The sequence below is a fragment of the Idiotropiscis lumnitzeri genome, chromosome 4, assembly GCF_059441095.1.
Source record: "Idiotropiscis lumnitzeri isolate Australia: NSW breed Sydney's pygmy pipehorse chromosome 4, RoL_Ilum_1.0, whole genome shotgun sequence".
NCBI classification, from domain to species: domain Eukaryota; kingdom Metazoa; phylum Chordata; class Actinopteri; order Syngnathiformes; family Syngnathidae; genus Idiotropiscis; species Idiotropiscis lumnitzeri.
In genome coordinates, this window is record NC_142394.1 from 4931153 (window position 1) to 4955957 (window position 24805).

Sequence of the window (24805 nt, forward strand, 5' to 3'; positions counted from 1 at the left end):
ATTTCAGAACACCAACGTTTGAGTGAGGAGGCCGACTCCACACTACACTGGAGACGCCATTTTCGGATGAGTGACGGATGCGCAGACCCGAGTGGCCTAGGTGAAAAAAAGTACGACAAGCTCACACGTAAATTGTAATAACCACCTACGTAAAATTAAACTTCAGAAAAGACTCTCAGAACGCATTGTGTTTGCGTTTCTTGACGAGTTATTTCTTCATTCCCTTTCGCGGAAAAAACGCAAAAACGATGTCAGTTGAGCAGCTCACCAGACAATAAGCAATGCAGTATGGCGACTCGCAATTTGTGGTTCTGCGAGTGACGTAATTCCCATAGAATACAGATGATTGCCTACCAAAAGTCTTTGTTATGGCGTTGCTATGGGTATTATTATGAATCTAGGACATTTGTGTTTTAAAAAATAAATTCACGAGAGTACTCTTGAAATAGATTTATGATTAATACGCAGGAACAAGCTTACCTCAAACTTGCGCTGTGGGGTTAAAAAAAGGCCAATTTTAGGCCCAACATTTTTAATCTGTACATGCTTTCCCTTGGGGACATATTAGAAAAAAAAATCACCTACAAGTTTACATACATCTCTGATTAAAAGTAATGTTAACAAGTTGGCATTTTGATGAAACGTATACTGAATTCAAAATGTCTCATCATTAAATCATCATCATGATCATTAAAACAGTTGGTTTGTCTTATTTTCATTTGAAACACAAAAAGGCGAGATCACTGTGAATGCATGTCAATAGTGATCTTTAATGTCAATATATACAGAACTCGAAAGAAAAATAGAATCTTAAAAATCAAATGAAATAAATACAATATCATACAATTTCCACAATGTCTTTTGAAGAGATATCTATGGAATAGTTTTTTTTTTTTTTTTTGATTCAGCCTCTCTGGTTTGTTGGGGTGCATTTCATTCCCCCCAGAGAATTTCCTACAGCTCCCACACATGCTCTTCATCTTCAGAATCTTCATTGTATATATTAATATACAATGTATACAATCATTTGCAAATGTACTAGGTACACACAGATCAAACAAATGTCAATAAATATTATCTATAAGGACTATTTTGATCAGTTTTTTTTGTTTTAGTTTCAAAGGTAGAGAGGTTCATTTAGTTAAATATGGTGCTGATATTTTCTCCACATTCATAAAAAAAATGTAGATCATTGAGCAGAAAAAAAATCATCACCTCTCTGAAGCAGATGCAGTAGTAGTTGAGGCCACTGCATTAGTTTAATCCAGGCGTACCAAATAAATTAGCAAGTAATATGTATATGTGCAATTTAGAACTTCTGTTTTTGTCACCACACTGTTTCACATTCTTTTCAAGACATTTTGTCCATCTGCAGCCATTTTTAACCCCTTTAGATACACCATTAGCATCACAAACATGAATTAAAGGTTAATGAAATACAGCATCTGTCCACACATGCATTTATACTGCCAAAAGTGCTAGAAGATGATTTTGATCCTTAAGATTTAGCAGTACTATGTCAAAAAGAAGAATTTTTGTGTGTTGTCGGGTTCGAGTAAGAAAACATTTTGTGGTTGTCCCTCAGTCAACATCATCTTGCCAGCACACTCACACGTCAACCTTTTACTCCATATTGTGGAGAAAAGAAGAGCGCAAATGCAATCAAGGAAGGAGAAAGAACTGAGGCGCAGAGAATGACAGAACAGAGAAGAAGAGCAGTGGAAGGCTGGGCGGGGGGCACAGTTTACCGAAGCAGCATTGTTTCAGCCAATCACAGTGAAGGAGAACATCAGCTGGTGCATTTCTTCCAAAGGAAGAAAGAATGAAAGGCGAGGAGGGCAAGTGCATATGAAAGCTGTGGAAATAAATACAAGTCTGTCTCCCCAGCCGTAACAGATACGAGTTTCTAGTCTTGCTTTTGAGTCAATGTCTTCGCATAGGAGTCTCATTAAGTGGGCATGTGCATGGAGCCGAGTGTGTGTTGGATTTATCAAATAAATACATTAAAAAGGGAGACGGTAGCTTTGACTGGCCGGGACTTCAGTCTGTATGAGTGAGGTCAAAATGGTAGCACAAGCTCCCTGTATGTTTGTGTGTGTGGTTCTACATGTCTGTTGAGGTGAGTTTCTTCATGCTGCGTCGTTGGGCTAAACTGGATGCGGCCACAGGTTCTAGCACGGGCTGGCTTGTCTTCTGGCTCAGCGCTGAATAAGTGGCAGCCATGGCTCCCTATAAGGAAAAGAGACTAGATATTAGCTTTAACTCTGATAAAATATAAAAGAATGAGTTAAGGACATTGGTCTTACAGGTGAATTTTCAATAACCTTTACCAATGAACCTAACCTTCTCCAAATTTTTTTTGGAATACACGTGTCCAACTGCTTAAAAAGTACACGGGGAGCTTCACTTTGGTGAGGACCTGTATACAGTTGCAGATAAAGGACTTTATTTTTACCATTTCGGTCCAATTAAGGGTTCACTCCCAGCATCATAATGCCCCTTGCCCTGCCAGTTTATCATCATCCATGAATGACTGCTGACTAATAAATAAACAGCCACCTCACAACAGTGTTTTTACGCCTGTTAATAATGCAGTGTTAGCAGGTGAGGGCTGCACTGGTCATTATGGAAAACAACATCTCTGATTTGACTTTTTAGCCTTAGCTACCTCAGAATATTCCTTGGATGTCCTGTTGCTTTGCTCCAACCCAACCCTCGCTAGTATTTGCAGAGCAATAGTACACTACTTGTGTACAACCGGTAAGTGTTCTTGGTAATTGCTTTTCGATGCTCGACTGCTCAACGCAGACAAATAAAACAACAATGATTCAGTTGCCTGGGCCTATATCAGTGCGAGGGATGTCCCCCTCACCTTGACGAGGTGTGGTGCATCATGGCGTGTGAGCTGGAAATGTGGTAGTGCATCTCTGCAGGAAATCCAGGAATGTTTTAGAACCTGCTCTGCCGTGTATCGCTGGTGAGGATCCACATGAAGCATGTGGGACAGGAGGTCCTGCAACACGTAAGCATGAAAAGAAAAGGATTTTGTCCTCCAACTGTGCACGTTCAGCTTTTAGAAATCATAGCCACAAACACAACAAATACATTGTATCCCTTTCAGTTGCAACTTTCAGGCGTACATTAAGCACTAAAACTACAAGACATAGACTTCATATTTTAACTTCACCCTTGACACATTCACCACTGTAGTCAGTTAGCTGTGAGACCATTTTACCTTTGAGGTGTCTGACACAGTATCCCAGTTACCGCCTGTCAAAGAAAACTTTCCAGAGCCTATTCGAAGCAGAATCTCCTCTGGTGTGTCATTTGGCCCATTTGCAAACGGTGTGTACCTGACAAAAGGATTAAGAAATCCATAAACTCTAGATGTAGAAGCATAACAATCATATTAATAAAACCAACAATGAGTTCAAAACATGACTTTCTGAAAAAAAGGAAAACACGTGTCCCGTTTTAGTCTTACCCAGCCAGCATTGTATATAGTAGAACTCCGAGACTCCATATATCACAGGCTGCATCATAACCTTGCCGCATTAGTACCTGAAAACAAACACATTTAAAGATAGTCAAGGATGGAATAACCACATACACTACGAGCCATGAGACTACATTCCAAATAGCTCAAGTGGTATTTCTGCTCTTTCTGTCCCACCTCTGGTGCCACAAAGTTGGCAGTATAGCAAGGTGTGAGGAGCAGACCGTTGCCCCCTCGAAGCTGCTTTGCAAAACCAAAGTCGCAAATCCTGATTGAGTCTGGATTCCCAGAGTCGTCCATATACAGAATGTTGCTCGGCTTCAGGTCTCGATGTACTACCTGACAAAAGAGGATTTGAAAAATATTGGATGATTGTGGATCTTCTCACATCCTTAGTTGTGTGTCTGTATGTGTGTGTATGCCTCCTCACCCCTTGACAGTGGAGGTAGTCAACAGTCTTCGTGATGGTGAAAAGCACAGCACTGGCCTCTCGCTCAGAGAAAAACTTCTGCCTGAGGATCTTGTCTAGCAGTTCTCCCCCTTTCATCAGCTCCGTCACCAGGTAAACATACCTGCCCTCGTCATACGCCTGACATAACGACACGCAACAGCTGTCTGTCAGCATGTTTGACTGAGTATTACAAACTTGACTATGATGAAATACCAATGAAACATATACTCTACTGACGTCTTTGAGAGTGATGATGTTCGGATGTTGGCCGTATCTCATCAGGATTTCAATTTCCTCGGAAGGGTCCCTCTTACTTTTGTCTATGATCTGTGACATTGAAAAACAATCAAGTAGTTAGAGTCTTGTCACTGTTTGGGCTCCATCATTCACAGTTGCTTTTTTGAGCTAATGTGAACAGTTGTGCTGCCCTCTGCTGGAAAGCTGGCCTCACTCAGCAGATTTAAAAGAAACAACCAAGAAGTGCAGCATTAAACTGAACTTTAATATCACATTATTGAGGAAAAAGAAGGGCAATTCTTATGCAATAGCGTTACTGGCTGCTAGGTAACCTCATAGTCTGATACAACTACAAAAAGAAGCAACCGTAATGTATTTATTCCTTTGTGTGTATGTTTTCAAACAATCATTAAATTTCTGTGAACCCATTGTAAATCTGTGACTCAAGTGATGGTCACTATAGTGCATTGAAGAAAGCCTGGCCAGCAGTCTACTCATCTACAACGTTTGCATATTGGCAAGCCACAAATAAAAATGAAGTAAATTAACTGTCACTACAGTGAAACAGAAGAAGCTTGCTTTGCTACACCCTGCAGTGTCAAGAGCAGGCATCACCAAATGGCGGGCCGCGGTCCGGATCCGGACCGCGCGATGGTTCGGACCGGACCCATGACCAATCTATGATGAATTTTTTTCAGGGCGCATTCACAAACGTTGGCGCTGCAATTCTAGTTAATACGGGAAAGGCGTCACTAATTTGAGCCAATCAAATCTTTTGTTTACGATCCACTGCCAATTGCGCAGCAGACCGGAAGAGAGTGCTGCTGACAGTATGCCGTGCTAAAAAGTTAGCAAGGTGGATGCATGTTGTTTTAAATGAATGGACGGAGAAATCTAGTTTCGTCCTGTGGCCGCAGCCGTTTCAAAACCAGTGTGCATCATATGCTCCGAAACCGTCGCAACATCGCGAAGCGGCACTACGAAACAAAGCACCGCCCTTTTTGCAAAGTTATCTGCTGAAGTTTGAGGTGAACGCAAAAACATCGAACTTCGAGTGCAGTATAACAGATTTTTACATTTTCATTTCCAGCCCAGCGGCATGCAAACGAATGTTCACTAAAAGTATCATGGATTTTGGGGAAACATAAAAAAAACATTCAAGTGACGGGGAAGTTGTGAAGGAGTGCTTAAATGCAGTTGCACAAACATTATTTAAAGGAAAACACAAAGGCCAGATGTGTGAAATAATTTACCAAATCCCAATGGCCTTGACTCCGTTCCAACCCAGTTTTAAGTCACTGGCAGGGCAGTCACAAACTCATTTTTCTCATTAAGAGAAGTAAAAAAAATATTCAAAAGAAAAAGTGGTGTCAAAGCTCATTTTGAATTAGTTTTTCATGAGGACAGCTATTTTTATTGATTGTGTACTGAACATGTTGACCTGTTTTACTTGGATAATTAGGCTTTCCTTTTTTTTTAGGCTGATAACTCCTTGATTTAAAAAAAGAAAAAAGGTAAAAGATGTTAACTCAATGCTTAGCACTTGATATATTTCTGCAGGAGATATTTTACTGTTTTTTTATGGAAGTGGCAAACTTAAGTTCCTGGAGCCACATTTTCTTGAATGTGAAATAAACGCCTTATATTTGTTTGATTGGCAAAGGTGTTTAATGGGAACATTGCTAAATATTTAGTATATAAGTGCGCTCTGTTGAAAATGACTAAATATTGAAATTATATAAAAATGTGAACATAGGCTAGACATTAAGGAAAGTTGGACTTTGGTTCGGACCTTTTAATTGGAAGAAATTTTAGTCGTGGACCTCTGTGACTTTTAATTTAATACCTCTGGTCTAGAGTCTCTACAAGGTACCATGAAATCTCATGGTTCTACATGTGCAGTCTCAGTAGCAGGGTCAGGATAATGACCCAAAATAGAGAGCTAAGACAGAAACTAAAAAACAAACATTTCATCATTTAGCCATGGTCTTCTATGAGCCACGATCTATATCCTATTGATGGATTTCAATCTCTATTGACTGAAACTAACAGACAGGAAAAGGTGTTAGTCACATCTGAGACGGCTTGAGCTGTTTGCTTGAGAGGAGTGGGCCAAAGTACCCGTAGACGGGTGCTGAAGTTGTGCCACAAATGATGAAGATAAGTGTTTTAAGGGGGAGATAAAAACAAAACTTCTACAGAAGCAGTTTTTATTTACTATCACTCTTGTCAGGGTAATGTTAGTTCAGTGACCAGCAAAGAATTATAATAAACAAATTTGTCCATCTGTGTATCTTATGTGATAATGATCCGAGAAAATGGGTAAGTATATCGCAGAAAAGAACAGCACAGATTGAGTCTGGAATCGGATAAATACTACTTCAGTTGCCAATCTGTCACACGGTACCACAGTCATGCCCTTTAGGACCGCTAATAAACGACACGACAGGTGCCAAATCAAAATGTGGTACAAATGAAAATATTGCATGCAAATGTGTTTCACTATGTGGCGTGAATCTCCCTATGAGATAGGAGCGCAAAACAGGAATAAGAAAAAGATCCGTATATATCGTAACATTTTATGATATCAGTGACTGGTCACCTTCACAGCATAGTCCATGGCAGAGACTCGGTGTACACAGCGTTTACAAATGGAGTAGGAGCCGACGCCTATGTCCTCCTGCAGCTCGTATAGATCCAAGAACTTGGACCCCGCATGCATCTGAGAGGGAAAAAAAAAAGCGTGATTACATCTCATTATGGGGTATATATTTTTTTATTTAAAGATGCTTAGTGGGGGAATATTACAGAAAATAGACTGTATAGGAGTGCCTGAGTGCCCATAAAGTGGGTGATTAAGCAACCAATTTAATCTTTAGTTATCTGCTTATTTCTGAAAATGTGTCTAGTGTCTGCAAATGTGGCCATGCGCCACACACCCCCACACACACGCGCGCACACACACACATGTTAAAAGCTATTATTCCACACTTTGGGCTCTGCTTTAGCTTGTCAAAGAAAGCAGCTTATTGCCGTGACTACCCAACGCTGATTGAGCCGAAGGCCGGCAAGATAATAAAAGTCGGGCTTGTCATTGGCCCAGCAGCAGTTTTTATTCACTGTGAAATACCTTTACCTGTTTCAAATATTTTAAAGCAAACAACAACAACAATATTAATACTGAGTACTTATACTGGAGGAAAAGCTGAGCTCTGAGGAGGAATGACAAGGTTAAGTTATTCTAGGATTACGTTCTACATGAAGAGATAATATGTCAAGAGGATGATGCCGCCATCATCGGGTGTGGCAATGTGAAAAAAAAAATATTTCACAGTTTGATCTAATCTGCTCCTGCTTATATGTATGTTTAACTTTACTCTAGTTAGAGCCATGAATGATATCCTGTAACTATGCTGGTGAATATGTTTAGCATGACCTGAACCGCAACTGATGGCATTCCAGAAAATTGGAATTGATGGTGTCACTTATTAGAGGCACAAATTGATAAGCTTTCTTCTGAACACAGAACGGGGTCTCATTTGAAGGGATGTGATGATGTGACTGACAATCAATGTACCAGTGACAGTGATAGCGCACATTTGTTTGAACTTCATTGATGTCCTCTAAATAGCAAAGAATGAGATGATCGAATGATATGCTTACAAACTATATAATGCCTTCGTAGGACCCTTTAACACAGATGTAGAAGTGGGGTTGAGCATGCACACAAGAGAGAGAATGAGTACCGGTAAGCTTACCTGAACTATGGGGAGTATACTAAGGAGTGGGGAACTCTTGTTTTCATCCATCGGCGTTGGAGCAACAAAACTGAAGCCTTTGAAGAGCTGGTGGGCGTTTGCACTGGGAGGGATACCTGGGGAGTCTAAACAAACAAACACGCTGCATAATACAAGACTACGAATATACAAACATCCAATAAATTATGCAGTGACAGGTATGAACACACAGCAGGATGCTTTTCAAGATCACGAACTTGCAGGAGTGTGAGTATACGAGTACATACCTTTAGGTGTCTTTGCAGTGAACTCTGGGTCGAAACAGAACGTGTCGTCTGGTTTACCTGCCGCCGGCTTGAATGGCGGCTGTAGCTCTCTTCTGTACAGTTTCTGAGGAAGGCAACATTTTACCTTTTAGATATTAGGGATCAAAGCTTCCGTACGCTGCTTGGAATGTGTGAACATAAGTGCGTCAGAAAGTTCCAGGAGAGGTGTCACATAAGACATAAGGCGCATTTGGAAATTCATAGCATGGTTTAAATGTGCCGTTTGGTTCTTCAGAGTGCACCAAAAATGACGTGCCAGAGCGCGGTTGAGGTGTTCCTATGGGCTGATATTTGTGCCACTAGAAACTGAATCTGAATATCATCGATTTGAATGTGAATTGCTTAACTTAAATATTTGAATTAAAACTGAATATTTGAATTGAAAAATGGATTATCGAATTTAAAACTGAATCATTCAATTACATAAATTGCATAATTTGAATCTGAATTTTTCCATCTACAATTTATGTAATTCAATAATTCAGTTTTCAATTCAATAATTCAATTTTCAATTCAAATATATAAATAAATTGATATTCAGATTCACTTCCTAGTGGCACAAATATCAGGCCACAGGGGTGCCTCTAGGATCAGCAATGGATTCCAGATACAGTGGAACCTCGGTTCTCGAACGACTCTGAGTTCGAACAAATCGGAGTTCGAACAAAAAATTCGAGAAATTCTTGCTTTGTAGTTCGAACAAAAATCGGAGTTCGAACGCCGGTACGACGTGTTAGTGCGTACGCGGTGGGATGCTGAGCGGCGTACGGGTGTAGATCGCTCTCTTTCTCTCTTCGTGACCAACTGTTGTCGCGTGCGGACGTGCTGCGTTTTGCTCTCGCGTTTTATATAGGTGTACGAAGTGTTTTAGCCCCTCATCATGCCTCCAAAGAAAGTCAGTGCAAGCTGCAAAGGAATGGTTTCGGTGTTCGAACAATTCGCTTTTCGAACAGGGTTCTTGAACGAATTATGGTCAAGAACCGAGGTTCCACTGTACATAGATCTCCTAGTCGGCCAATCTGACACAAATATCAGTCCATAAAACAGCACCTTCTTTTTTAAGGCCGTAAAGTTTCTCATTAGTATAGCCAGCCGCCATTGCACGGAATATAAGATATACATATATAAAATATAAGATACGCCAGAGAAATTTGGGGTGAACAAATCAGCAACCAGCCATGCAAGTGTCCGACTCGGACGCTTGCCGCCCTCCAGAGGTCTCTTTCGGTTCTGCAAAAGCACAATCAAACTAACACATGGTTGTGGAAGGCGGCTGGCAAGACTCATGATGTAGTTTACGACCTTCAAAACGAAGGGGCTGATTGGCCGACGAGGAGATCTATGTATCTGGAATCCATTGCTCATCCTAGAGGCACCCCTGTGGCCTGATATTTGTGCCACTAGAAACTGAAACTGAATATCGATTTGAATGTGAATTGCTTAACTTGAATATTTGAATTGAAAATTGAATTATTGAATTGAAAACTGAATTATTGAATTACATAAATTATAGATGGAAACATTCGGATTCAAATTAAACAATTATGCAATTTATGTAATTCAATAATTCAGTTTTAAATTCAATAACTCATTTTTCAATTCAAATATTCAGTTTTCAATTCAAATATTCAAGTTAAGCAATTCACATTCAAATCGATGATATTCTGATTCAGTTTCTAGTGGCACAAATATCAGCCCATATGGTACAACTGTACAGATGGAAACAGTTTAAGCACAATGTTCAGAAATTGATGGGAGAGAAGCACGCTCTGCCTCTCCAAATTCACCAACCTAAGAGTGCTGTTACGGAGTCACAGCAAATTTCCGAACATACGATACCCATATTTTAAATTCAAACTGCAGATTTTCCCCTTCAAAGTAATCCTGTAGTCTTTCTTTTTGTGTTGAGTACCCTCAAATGTTTTTGTCACATCATGAGTAGCTCCTCGCTTAGTCATGTTGATGATTCCCCAAAAGTAGAAAGTAAGATAACTTTATACTATTAAATGAAGGACATTTTATCTCCTGACGCATTGACTTTTTAAATCAAATTAAATGTAAAAAAAACGTTTCCTGGAAAATAAACAATATGAATTAAATGACAAAATATGAAAATAAATCATAGGCCTGCTTTTGTTCTGCAAAACTCAAAACATTTACCAAAATCAAATGAACTCCTTTGAATGAGTCCACTTCAAAAAGGTATTTCACGGCTAAATATCAGGCTATAGCATTCTAATTTTATTTTCATCAGTCATCTGATGTTTGAAAAGACACTTGAGTGGCTGTGCCATAGCTGAGTGTCTCCCAATGGAAATAGTTTACAGCCTATACCACTTCATTGACAGGCTTATTAAATTAATGAATGAATATTTACTTATCTTCTCAGAAATCAATTATTTAAATGTGTTTGCATACCCCTAGCCTGGTTGTGAAATACTGGTTTCATGCACTACCGTTGCCCTATCTGCAAATCTGGAAGGATTCTTGAGGGATTCTTCACAAATCAAGTCTCATCAACGTCATCTTGATGTCGTCGTCTACATAACTTCAAAAACGGGTCCCATTGATGACCTCTTGAGCTTGGGAACAGGAAAAATAAATAAATCACTGAGCCAGGTCAGGTGAGTTAGGAGGTTGCTCCAGCATGACAATGTTCACCTCGTCCAGGAATGTTGGATGCTATTGTGATGGTGAAAAGCAACCTTGTCCTGCCACAAGATTGCTTTTTAGATGTACTGGTTATGGACCACATTGAAGGGGAAATATCGTAGTTTGGGTTTACAATATACCGGTACATTTTTGTGACAAGACTTGGAACCTTGCTGACATCTCATGTATAAAGGAAAACCCAATATTTCTCTTTACTGAACTCCTTCCCATCGCTTTACAATGGTGTCTAGCCAATAGCCAAAACTCACACAGAGCTATTAGTGGACACACAGCCAGAACTGGCCATCCGCCCAGATGCACACAAACAGTGCTGGCACAGCCAAAATTAATGGACAAGCTGAACGTTTGTGAAGTGTGAAATCTTCAACAGAAGCTGGAGCTACATGTGTGTTTGTGTGGGTACGTGTGAAATGCAAATTTATTGTGTGTGCGTGTGCCCACATTCCAATCGATGGTGGAGAAGAAAGCGTGCCGTTTGATCTCCTCCACACCGTCAGGTCCGGCCCCTTAAGACACAGATCATATCATATCATATCACTTCAGTAAACTGGACCTGATGAAGCTGTACCTCTTTAAAAAAGTATCAGGACTCTGACACGTTATTCTGTTAGTGATATTCTGCACTTGGTTGAAGTAAATGCCAGCAGTTAAGTTCATATTTGGAAAAAAAACTCCTTGAAGGCAAAGAATATAGTGTCGTTTCATATATTGATTTACGATTAGAATGTAATACCACTCACCTAGTCTGTTTGTTGGGTTACGTTTAAACAGCATCCTCAGCAAACTCTGGGCTTCCAAACTAAGGAACTGAGGCATTCCTAACTTTGCTCTAAAAGGGGGGAAAAAAATAGAAAGATAAATATGCACCATTGTGCCACTTTCCAGTGGAAACTGATGCCTTTAGTCACCTAAATTTCCCTAACTGGATTAAATTTTAAAAAAAACTTTAATGAAAAGCATTTTGTATTACAGTGCTGTATTTGCTATAATACAGCAAAAACTATTTGTGTCTCCAAATCCTCGATTCTATTTGATTTTAGAGTGACGATTCAATTCTCAATTCTTATTTTTGTTTTTTACAGCACAGTAGCCTATGCCATTTTAGACTGGTTGGTTTTATTCTTTGAATTTTGTTCAGCAAATATTTCTAAAGATGGACTGCATATAAGTGATGCAATTTCCATTCTTCTTGTGTAATTGATTCAATTAGGCACAAAAGGCCAAAAAATAAATCAGTAACAAAGGAATAAAAGCAAGCAAGCGGCTATAATGGTTTCACACCTTTATGAATAAAGGTGGCATATTAAATTGCAAGAAAGATGCAATGGTGACAGCCCTCTTTTATTGTGGCGTGGTTGAGAGTGCCTTTTTGTGTTGAAAAAAAACGCAATATTGTTTTAATACGACTATTTTTGTTACTAATATGATTATTGTTTTTATTAGAACAGTGCAGATTGTAGATTCCACCAAACCAAACTGTCCAGTGAGAACAAACATGAACACTACTCTTATGTTTAGCTATTATTTTCCTTTTTTTTTTTTCCTCCCAGCAATGTATACAGGCTTCCTAAGTCAGTCGCATGCACTGTTCAGTATTTTTGGAGGCAAACTGAGGGATAATTTAGAGCAAAAAAACCCCAACGATCCCTGCAATGTGTGACGCATGGAGCAGACAATGTTGATGTAGTGCAAGGAAAAACAACTGAGACTCCCGCATCTAAGCTAAGCCAGTTTGTGAGTCATACTGAAAAGTAATGCAGGTACTGACGTCATTTTTGATTGAAATTTCAGTTCAGAAATGGAAATATTCATAAACCAAGAAAATCTTGAATGATCTTTCTTGTATTCACTGTTACCGTTTTGGAGAATGTTTTGGCTTAGTTTTTTTTTTTTTTTTAAATGAGACAAATGTCCTTTCTGATTCCAATCCTCCTTATTGAGACAAGTTTGGAACTGACACAGAGTTGGGCTGTCTTGTCCCCTGACTCCCAGAGGCTAGTATTCAGCCCTCGCGACACATGCTCGTAATGTCCGTTCCCCAAAGGAGGTCCGGCTAAAAACAATGACCAAAAAACGTGGCGAGGCAGAACAGCTAGATAAGCATATGGCACCTGGTACTCCCACATGGTCTCCCAACTAACCTCGAACCAGGTCTCACTCTGCTTGTTTTAGACATAATTGGTCATTCTCAGAGTAGTGTAGAGTTGCTACGAAGTTACTGTGCTTTAATAAACTTTATACTTCCCCCATGATGTGCTTGTTAAAGTGCATCCGTAATGTTATCAAAGTTGAGGTACGGCTGACTTTCCTCTCATGAGCTATAAGGAATCGCAAGTATTCCTTCAGTGGTAATGGGTGTACGTCCGGAGAAATCTGTTCATGTATTAATTTCTGTTGGAAACTTGAAGAACACTAGTTCAAACTCACTTGTCTCGTCACTGTTAAGAGTTTGATTAGAGAAGTTGCATTGGAGTGTAACTCACTTGAGAATCATGTTCATGGTTTCATTGCGGTCTTTCCCTTGGAATGGTAACGTCCCCGTTAGCATCTCAAACTGCAAACATGAGGAAAACAATAAGAATATAATAACACACTTTTTTGGGAAAGGTAGACAAGTGATTTGATTGTTTGTTTCTTTTTCTTGATAAAAGGCATTTTGATTCATGTTTGTTCTGCGCGATAACCTCCTATTGTGTTCTTTATCACTTATCGTGGATAAAAATAACATGTTCTTGGGCCTTTGTAAGAAACTCAGTTTCATGCTCTAAAACATCTCCAAGTCTGGTCCTTGGTAACTCCCATTCAGCCTGTTTTGTGTGTGTTCCTGCTCCAACACACCTGATTCAATTGATCAGCTCATCAGCAAGCTTTGCACAAGCCTGTTAACGTTCCCTCGTTTGAATCAGGTGTGTGGGAGCAAGGAAAACACCTAAAACAGGCTGACTGGGGGCTCCTGCGGACCCCATTTGGAGACCCCTGCTCTAAAGTGTCTGGGAAACATTCGTCTAATTAAAGATCATGAGCTAATTGTTAGCGTGTTGAGAGAACCCGCATACCATTAGTACACCCAGTGACCACCAGTCGGCACTCTGTGTGTGTCCTCTCCTGTTGACCACCTCAGGGGCCATATATTCCACCGTACCACAGAAAGAATAAGCCTTCTTATCAGCATCCACTGACTCTTTGCTCAGGCCAAAGTCTGTACACAATGACATCCGATTATGTCTCATCTGGACAAACAAAAACATGACAGTCCCCAGATAAAAGTGTTCAAGTTGTGACTGCTTCCTTTTATGAGCATTAAAATTTGTTTTTGAAGGAAAAAATGTATACATTTTGAGCATTTTTACTGAAAATGTCTACAAAAACCTTTGTGTATTTTTAACCAAACACATGATTATTTTTTGCGTGACATCCTATTAAATTTACTGGAGAACATGCTATGAAATATGTCCACATAGAAAAAAACATACCTGTTAACTTTACATGTCCAGCTTCATCAAGTAAGATACTGGGGGGGAAAGGAGCACATTTTCCATGATGGAAAGCTTCAAAATATTATTGTAACGCAATGCAACAGGTTAGTGATTTAAAATGATCAGTTTCAATGAAGGTGAGGGTTTAGTGCAAATCGTGTTGTTCAATTTTGGGGCTTGGGGTTATGAGGTTATGAAGTAACAAAACAACAACAACAAAAAAGTGTGAAACTTTGTGGATGAAGCGCTAAGTTTAGTGTTTGAAGTTTGGGTGTGGAAGTTCAAAGGTGAAGGCGAGGTCTCATACTTCTCTGGCTTGAGATCTCTGTAAACTATGCCCAAGTTGTGCAGATGGTCAAGGGCCAGGGCCAGCTCTGCAAGGTAGAATTTCACATCTTCCTCTGTAAACATAACCTGTTAAGAACTGGACAGATTTACTCTCTGAACTCAGTTCAGGACAATTCAGTGACAAAAAGATATCAGTAACACCCAACAGAAAGGGGAAAAGGGTATTATTTTCACTCATACAGAACATTCTGCATGCAGTTGATTTGACATTGCCGGCAGCTATTTCTTTGTTTCTGAGAAATGCTTTTATAAAAGCTCTATCAGGAGAACGTTACTTAAGTTCCCATAGTGAAAACCCTTGAAAGGGGTTGATCAGAGCAACAAACTGACAAGCAATTAATACTTGAAAAGCTGAAAGCACTTGAGGAATTCCAGTCAGACTATGATTAAATGTGAACACAAACAAAAGAGACATGACTTGGCTGTGTCTATGCTTCTTTTCATTCAAACATTGTTTAACATGAAATGTACGCCAGCTTCACGAGGAACTTTTATCTTCACAATTCCTTTGGGTTTAAAGAATTTTCACATTTTTTCTTTGTTGCTTTTCAAACAGAAAAATGAAAACACCCGACTGTAGGGCTTAAAGTACAATAAGATGTAGAGCAACAGGACATACGCTTACCTCTTTGGATAAGCGAGTGAATACATCTCCTCCCCTGAGAAAGTCCAGTATTAAATACAGTTTCCCTTCCGTCTGAAAGGCTGCAGAGACCAGGAAAGTGTTTAAATCGCCGGAGATTTATTTAGCTATTTACTTACACGTAACATACGCACAGCACACACAGGCTCAATCACAACAACCGAAGCATTACGCTTTTCTAAGTGAACTGTATCCATGGCCACCCTCGCATTTGCCCATTAAGATGCATTTTCCGTAAATACATGTACAGGTGAGCACGACTGTTTATATCACCATTCACCACTAGATGGCAGACAAAGTTGTACTAACAAGTTATATATCCGTAGGATAAGTAAACTTGTAAGCACAACTGTATGACTGCTGACCCCACATATTTTCGGAAATAGGCAGCTCGCAAAAGAGCTACTTGTTTCATTATTTCACACTTCACACTTGATGGCTGGGCAGGCCCTACAAAGACCCAACTATTTGTATCCAAGCAAGTAAAATGTAAATTTTCCTCAAGGTGTCCTCTTTAGGGGGAACCCTCAATGTTCAGCCAGGTTTGCTTTTTATGACAGAACACGTTAGAAACATGATGTCAGGTTTAAAATGAAAGGTTTTAAGTTTTAAATATTTAAAGGACATTTTTGGTCACACTGCAATGACATAAAATTTGTTTTAATTGACACTCATCCGGAATCAATTCAATTAAACTGGTGACATTTTATCGTAACGGAGCATAACTTTTGCTTTGAAATGAAAGTCCAGGTCACCACTAAAGTAAAGAATGTCTGACATGGTCATTCACTCTTGTTATTGCTGTTGGCAGTGTTAGCACGTGGGAACTGTGAGGACTACTGTTTTATCATTCAAACATGTTCGTGCGTTGCTCCCAAAACGCTGGTTCCATGGACAAAACGCAGCAACAAGCAGCAACTGAGACCAATCTATCTGACCCCGAGCAGTACACTTCTCTCTGGAAAACTTGACATGCCACTGTACGATACATATATTAAATATTCCCTGTGCCAGATGGAGCAAAGCAGCCCCAGAACATAACGGAGCCATCTCCATGTTTCACAGTAGGGACAGTGCTCTTCTCTTGGTATGATTCATTTTTTGCTTGATGAACAGAGCTGATGTTCCTTGACAAAAAGTTAAAGTTTTGTCTCATCTGTCCATAGGACATTTTCCCAGAAACTTTGCGACATTTCAACATGTCGTTTGGCAAATTCCAGTCTCACACGTTAGGATTTATTTTCAATAGTGCTGCAAATTTTAATCTGAAAAATATCAAAATTGTGATAATGGCCTATGCAAAATGCATATCACAAAGGCATACAATCATTTTCTAATGGGAATTGTATGCTTTTATCTGAATTTGACCAGTCAGATGCAAACTTGAATGTGGATTGCCACCCAACTGGGGAAATTGCAATTAATTCTATCATTAAGTAAGAAAAATTTCATTTCTTTTGGTACGAGTTAAATATCGCAACAACAATGATATCGCTATAGGCAACGTCCATATCACATATATATCGTGCAGCCCTAATTTTCAAGAGTGGCATCCTCCTGAGTCATCTCCCATGAAGTCCACTTTGGCACAGACAATGACAGATAGTGCGATCTGACACTGGCGTAGCTTGACCTTGGGGTTCTGGGCTATTTTGTTAAAATTTGTATTATTCAATTCTTTAATTTCTGCTAAATGTACTTTCTGCCGTCACGTCCAGGTCGGTTGACTATACATGTAGAGCTTAAAATTCTGAATATGTGCAACTTTACTCACAAGAACTCATGCTGCTTGGCAGTGGTCTTAAAGCCATTGAGGGATTGGGGGTTGCGGCAATTTGTTCATGTCAACATCAAAGGTTTTTTGCAGGCCAAAACATTTATTTGAGAAATAAAAATGTAAACATGAAGCCATCCATTTTCTTCAGCTTCATCTGGATTGGGGGGGTGACGGGGCTTAAAGTAGAAAAACAAAACAAGGGACCATTTTGGGATATTGAGTCTTCTATAAAAACGTTGAAGCCAATGTGCTCTAAATCTTTTTTTTCCTCTCTCCAAGAGAAAACAAACCTGACGCTTACGAGTGCTGTCCAAATTATGGGAATACTTAAAGACACCATCCGGCATTTTTATAGCACTAGAGACCAGGATTTAACTTATTGCAGCTATTCTGGGGCCCGTTTATTGACCCCTGCTAACAAACACGCAGGAGACATGCTGTGCATGTTTCTGTCAGTGACGGACTGAAAGGTCCATTGGTACTGGACCTGGTTAGTGATGAGTACACTGATGGATGAAAATCCAGTATTTTTTGCTGCAAAAAGAAGTAATTCCGCCACATTTACATCGACTGAGAAATCGTCTTTGTGGCGTTTGTTCGCGGCAGCTCGCCTGGTTTTGCGACGTGACACAGGTTTACGTTCTTTAACACAGGTGGTTTCCACGATGCAGGACAAAGAAGGCAGGATAATGGTGCCTGAAACTGAAGTTGCATAGAGGCAGGGTCCCATGCAGGCCAAAACAAAGTTAGACCAAAAAGAGGGGGGTACATCTTAGGTTTGAGTACATTTTGAGTTCAAGACGTCTAACGAGGAGCACAAAACTGTCGTATGCGACAAGAAGGTTCCCTACTCAGATGCAGACACAACAAACCTCTTCTATCACAGAGAGAAAAAACACAAAATAGGACACAAGAAGATCTTGAAAATTCGAGCCACAAATGATGTCAATGTCCCAGCTGGGGTAAAGCATAAGAAGGGCTGGCGACGCTTAAGGAAACGATAACCACGCAAACTGCGCTGCTGAGCCACTCAACCTCCGACGTCAGAACCATAACACCCAAAACGGGAGATCTGGAACAACTAGCGTGAAATCGCTGAGTTCAGGACTTTTGCAGTATTTTGGCTACACGCACAAATTACCCAAGCTTCAGTGCAACTGTGCTGGAGGCTAACCTCGGCACAAAGTGAAGTTTGATGTCCAATAAGGCGAAGAGCCACAGACTACAACTAATGAATTTATTTCATTCAGGATAAATGGTTCAGAAAATGGATGGATGGATAGCAAAAGCTATGACACTGCAGTGTGACCTTCAGTCGTAACAGTAATACATACTTATATAGAAGGTCAATAAAGTTTAGTTATGCTTTTCATACTATTTATATTATATATATGCTTTGATAATCATTTGTTTTTGTTTTGTTTTGTTGATTTTTTGGTCGTCCAGCTTCTGCCCGAAGATAGCTGGGATAGGCTCCAGCACCCCCCGCGACCCTTGTGAGGAAAGGCGGTACAGATAATGGATGGATGGACACATGATAAAGGCTATTAGCGTTAAAATATTTGTTGTCCGATCTTTGTTTATTTAGAGATCCGTTTGAGAGTGCATTGTTGAAATGTCACTGCTAAGTAAATAATAAATTATATTTTTTTTATTATTATTATTTTTTTTTTTTATTAATTATTTTTATACGCCTTACACTCTTTTTTTATGCGAAAGTGTACAGCAGGGTGGACACGCAGCATCTGACTGAAGGATAAAGCTTGACTGCAATTTCATTTAGAAAAAAAAGCAGGTGGCAGGAAGTATAACGTCAGCCGGACGCTTTGTTCATCGAACAAACGAAAGAAGCAGGCGCCAAATGACTCACTGCGTGGGTCACGTGGCTCACGGGTCGTTTCGCCAGAGACATCGAGCGATTAAAAGACAGACGATGATGAGTACTGCTAAAACCACTGACGCACATTTCAATTTACTCAGTAAAATAGATGCTGATACCCCCCACCCAAACCATACTGGTGTCAATGTAAACTGTGTGCGTGCGTGAGAAGAAAAGAAAAAGAGAAAGATGTCAATCTCTACCAACAATAAAAAAAAAATCTATCCATCCACCCCTACACGTCCTCCACCCTCATGCTGAGCACCGGTTCCCCCCAAGGATGCGTGCTGAGCCCTCTCCTGTACGCCCTCTACACCTACGACTGCAGCCCGGCCCACGGCAACAACACCATCGTCAAGTTTGCTGACGACACGACAGTGGTCGGTCTGATCTCGGAAGGTGACGAGACAGCCTACAGAGAGGAGGTAAAGAGACTGACAACTTGGTGCAAGGACAACAGACTGCACCTTAACACTGCAAAAACAAAGGAGATTGTCGTCGACTTCAGGAGGAACAAGACGGTGCCGCCCCCCCCTCTGCATCGAAGGCGTGTGTGTGGAGAGGGTCCACACGTTCAAGTTCCTGGGAGTGCAGATCTCCGACGACCTTTCTTGGACTCACAACACCACAGCAGTGGTAAAGAAGGTCCACCAGCGTCTGCACTTCCTGAGAGTCCTCAGGAAATTCAACCTAGACAGGAAGCTGCTGCTAGCCTTCTACCACTCGTCCATCGAGAGCCTGCTGACGTACTGTGTCTCCACCTGGTACAGCGGCTGCACTGAGGCGGACAGAGTGAGGCTCCAGAGGACAGTCAAAACAGCGCAAAGGATTATTGGCTGCCCTCTCCCCCCACTGTCGGACATCTACACCGCCCGGTGCCTCAGAAGGGCTCTCAACATCGTCAATGACAATACCCACCCAAACTCACACCTGTTCGACCTGTTGCCCTCTGGCAGGCGCTACAGATGCATCAAATCAAGGACCAATAGACTGAGAAACAGTTTCTTTCCGAGAGCCATCTCCATACTGAACTCTCACACACACACGAGACCACCCTAACCTTGCAAAACAGCATTGTGATGTGTTTCTATATGCCCTATTCAGTACTGAATTCCATTGCACTGTCTTCTTTATTTATCTAATTTATATATTTGTCTGTATTATTGTTGTTTTGCACTGGAGAGGGGAGTCCTCTAATCTCGTTGCACACTTGAGTACAATGACAATAAAGGGATTTCTATTCTATTCTATTCTATTCTATTCTATCTTCTGTACCGCTTCTCCTCACTCGGGTCGCGGGGTGCTGGAGCCTATCCCAGTTATCTTCGGGCAGTCGGCGGGGGACACCCTGAACTGGTTGCCAGCCTATCGCAGGGCACACAGAGACGAACAACCATCCGCACTCACACCTAGGGGCAATTTAGAGTTTTCAATCAGCGTGCCATGCATGTTTTTTTTGGAATGTGGGAGGAAACCGGAGTACCCGGAGGAAACCCACGCAGGCACGGGGAGAAGATGCAAACTCCACACAGGATGGCCGGAGCCGGGATTGAACCCATGCCCGATGCTGTCTCTCACTGTGAAGCCATCGTGCTAACCAGTCGGGCCACCGTGCCGCCCAAAATCTATCCATGCACTTGTGTATATAGTTTAGTTCGTCTCGAGTCTGTTATCGTGATATAAAATGGCCTACACAGTGATATTATTTTTTTCCATATCACCCAGCATTAATAAATGCCCTACAAAATAGATGGAGGAATGAATAGATCAAATTTGTTGATAAAACATTCTTTCATCTAAGACTAGTTTGACTAAATAGTAAGGGTTCCCTGTACGGTTCCACAATAAAATAATAGCATCACAGCACTTTTGTTTTTTCATTTCAATAACGATATTAAGTCTTGGTTTTGTGAACAGCTATGTGATGTGAAAACTTGAAGATACATTGCAGTTCTCCATTTTCTTACCGTAGTGCAATTTCACTATGAAGGGATGATTGACCTCTACTAAAATGTCTCTCTCCATCTTGGTGCGAACTCTGTCCCGGACTGAAAAAAAAAAAATACACAGGCGTTCAGTAACGGATTATAATCAACACCAACAATAGAACCACTTTTTGGGCTATGGGTTTTATGAAAAGTTAACTTACCTTTTAATGATGCCTTTTTTAGAACTTTCATTGCATATAATTGACTAGCATCTGGACCCACAATTTTTCTTACCAGAAATACCTGGTGGGGAAACAGCAATTTAGGATGATAAAAGGAGAGAGCTCAGTTTGCTTTGGTGTGTTCTCACCTTGCCAAAAGAGCCCTGACCCAGGACCTTGAGGAGTTCAAATTGTGATGGATCGGCTTTCTCACAGCCTTCTTTCACGTGGTGAGTGATAGGAATCTCCTTGTACGTCCCAGCATCCTGCACACATGGAAATAAGTGAGCAAGATCCACGTCACATAATGCCAGTCTATATGCATTGAGACCCCAGACCTTACTTACACAGTGCATGTAACACTCGCCCTCCTCCATGGGCTCATCCATGATCTGATGTCCATTGACCTGCAGCCACAAAAACAAATTACATCATAGGAGTCGGAAAAAGCAAAACTCAAGGAAAGCTTGGGCATGCGTGCTCGCAGCTGAACAGGACTGCAGTTCCAGCACACCCACGTGAATGATGAACAAATCAACAGATGAAAACGATGAGTCACATGCAATAACAGAGCATTTTCACCAACATGTAGTTCTGTTTGTTGACAAACAGTATGGAGGCTATCTATGCTCTAAAAGTGTACATGATGTACAATAGCACAGGTTCCTTATTTTTACCAGTCTATAATCCGAGACCAGAACGTAAACAGAAAGTCTGAATGGCCCTTGTGATGCCCTTTGCATTTACATACATTTACTGTCGCATGATAGTAACAATGAGTTTATTTTTAATGACAACAGGGAAATGTTTTGTTTCTCTCAGACAAATTCAAAAATTGTAATACCATGTGAATAACTGAAGGGACAGTCAAATGCAAAATAAATATAAATATGTGCAATTGTGCATATAAATTCAATCCAGGGCTGCAGAGGTTTGCAGGTTTCACTTTTGAAGTGAATCTTACTGCATGATGTATTCAGTCTACTGTGTTTGTGTGTGTTGAATTCCATCAAGCCTCTGAAGAGAGAGGATGAGTCATAGCACTACGCAAGCCCACTCAGTGGGTGGAGCCACTGACATACACTCACTCACATCCACAGAACAGAGGCCAACAAATCACTTTCCATTACAGAAATCCGTAAAAACATTACCCTTTAAAATATAAGAGATGAAATATCTCTAAAGCAAGAACAACTCAGCGATATCAAAATGCAGCCCTGGAGCATCTGTGAGGTCTGAAGTGCTGGCTACAGCTAAAGCCAGGACATCATTCACACATGCATCTTCACTCCCACCTCTGCTGTGGCTCATCACAGCTTGTAACAAGCATGCAGCCTACACTTGCAGCATGGAAGGCCTTTTTTTCTGCCATTCTCAAACATGCAATTGATCATTTGGAAAAGGAAATGTCTTTAGTCATCCATGGGCCAAAAGTGAAGCAAAGTGGATTAAAAGGCTACTGCAGTTGAAGTGGCTAATCTAGATGTTTACTTCTATGCTTTAATCAGATGTCAATGTGCTCATCCAGAATATGTTAGCTCACAATGGCATTTGTAAAAAAAATATGCACGCAAGTAACAGTCAGTGATTCCACACATTACACGTTGTCCAATATGCATCAACAGACATATGTTTAGATCTACAGACTATGTATATGTTTTATAACAAAAGACTGCAATTGACACTAAGACTGAGATCAGTGATTGTCAACAGGTGGGTGGAGACCCAAAAGTGGTACGCGGACTCGTATTGGGTGGGTCATGGACAGCTAGTAAAACATTACATACATTTGTGTTCTGAATGTTTTCAGTACAGCGCAGAGGCGTAAAAAGTTCCCACAGAGACAATACAAAATGGGTATACGTCAGGAAATGTTACCCACTTGTTCTCTAGTCACTCGCTACTCTGTAAACAAATGAGAGTCAAAATCATTTCAAGCGGCGTTTTTAAGTGTAAAATACGACAGTATATGTATTTTCAGAGGCTATATCCAATTAAATATATATCCAATTAAATATATATATAAATATATATCCAATTAAATATATATATATATATATATATATATATATATATATATATAAATATAATGGGCAGCGACTTTGCAAGATTTGAAAGCAATAGATCCCAGGATGACAACAGTTGAGAACTACTGATGTTTCTGGTGAATGGTTGGGCGCACGTCTACACTTCTTTTTCTCCGAATAAATCGCTCTACAGTACACTCAGTTTCCAAAGCACCTTGAAACAGTTATAAAAACGCTACGCATGATTGTAATGGCACCTACTTGGCTAATAATGTGACCAATGAAGAGCACACGTAAAAGGATGGCGTAAAATATGACGTAAATTTACACCGGGAAGTTTATATACAACGCATCACTCTTTTGACTTGTGCTGCAAGCAACCCTGCACTCGGCTGTGCATAAACTTCAAAAACGAACTTGTAAATACAGAAAAACACGATAAGGTCCATGAAATCGATAATAGAGAGGGAAAAAGTTACCTGATAGCAAGCTGTCACTTGGCATACTAACTATATGCTAATGCTACATGCGCTAAGCTAGCACAGCAGCAAACTCCTCTTGAGGAGTATAAATTACAACAAACAGCACAAGGAAACAGCGCGTCATCGTACAACAAGTCTGACATTGTCTCGGTTTCAGGGGCCATGGGGTCAATTTTGAAAGTGATAAACCCGGGCGGTGCAACAAAAACAAACATGCAACCAGCTGTTAGCATTACCTAGCATGTTAGCATGCATAGCGATGCGCTGCAGATCGTGACGCGAATTGAACGTAACCTTTAACCAGGGCAAGCTACCTCAACTCGGCGACAAAGCCGAAACAATCTTGAGCGAGTAAAAATACACACACCCACCTCACTACTAACGTTGTTTATCTCCATGGTGTGCCAGGATTCCTTTCTAAATCTAAGGCATCGTAGTCCACCTAGACCCCCGCTCCAAAGTACATGTTTCCCCCACAGTAAAATCCCGGCTGATCAGCTCGGTCGCTCGTGGGGTAAAATGCGTGTCTGACCGTGAACCACTATCAGGGTGGGATTTTGGTGTCAGTGCGTGGGAATTTGATGTCAATGATGGGACCATGCGCTCTGCAACGGTACCGTTACCCTTCCATAGCTGCGAATATGGCGGCTACTGTGGTAACTGGTCAGTGAATGAGTTTATTGACGTACTTGTGACGCAACTCAGTTAAGGATTTCCCCTAGCCACCGCAAAGCGCTTGGCGACGACAAGAACCGGGGCAGGCTTCGCAAAGAAATGCGATTTACTTAAATAACAAGGCGACGTAAAATAAATGAACCTATCCATCCTAATTTTGTAGACAATGAATGCATTTTTCTGATCCCTTCAAGTTGAAGATGAATGTTGAGGAAGGCCACCTCTTGTCCTGGCGGAAATAAGAGGCTTAAAGCTCATCCACTTTCACTCCAGCTGTTTTTCTCCCACCAACAGTCAAAGGCAAAGATACTATATTTACGAATGCTCACAGAAGCTCATGGGCACATATATTCCCATTTATCCATGAAAATTGTACAGCGTTTCTCAATGCTTGATATGACTAATGATTTATAAGATGGGAAGTTCAAT

At 40.6% G+C, this 24805-nt stretch overlaps 1 protein-coding gene across 1 annotated transcript; it reads right to left on the bottom strand.

Annotated features, from left to right (window-relative positions):
• Positions 1–750: 750 nt before the first annotated feature.
• Positions 751–24365, bottom strand: rps6kal (ribosomal protein S6 kinase a, like). The gene is made up of 22 exons (XM_088293535.1): positions 24073–24365; positions 21540–21599; positions 21342–21458; positions 21193–21274; positions 21011–21091; positions 15370–15449; positions 14704–14810; positions 14394–14431; positions 13977–14119; positions 13404–13474; positions 11661–11749; positions 11362–11426; positions 8209–8311; positions 7943–8067; positions 6787–6906; positions 4185–4274; positions 3927–4085; positions 3674–3835; positions 3485–3561; positions 3236–3353; positions 2873–3013; positions 751–2229 (listed from the first exon to the last, which is right to left on the bottom strand). Exons 1-22 carry the CDS (start codon positions 24097–24099, stop codon positions 2104–2106), a joined length of 2181 nt encoding a protein of 726 aa, XP_088149661.1. The 5' UTR covers positions 24100–24365; the 3' UTR covers positions 751–2103.
• Positions 24366–24805: the final 440 nt, after the last annotated feature.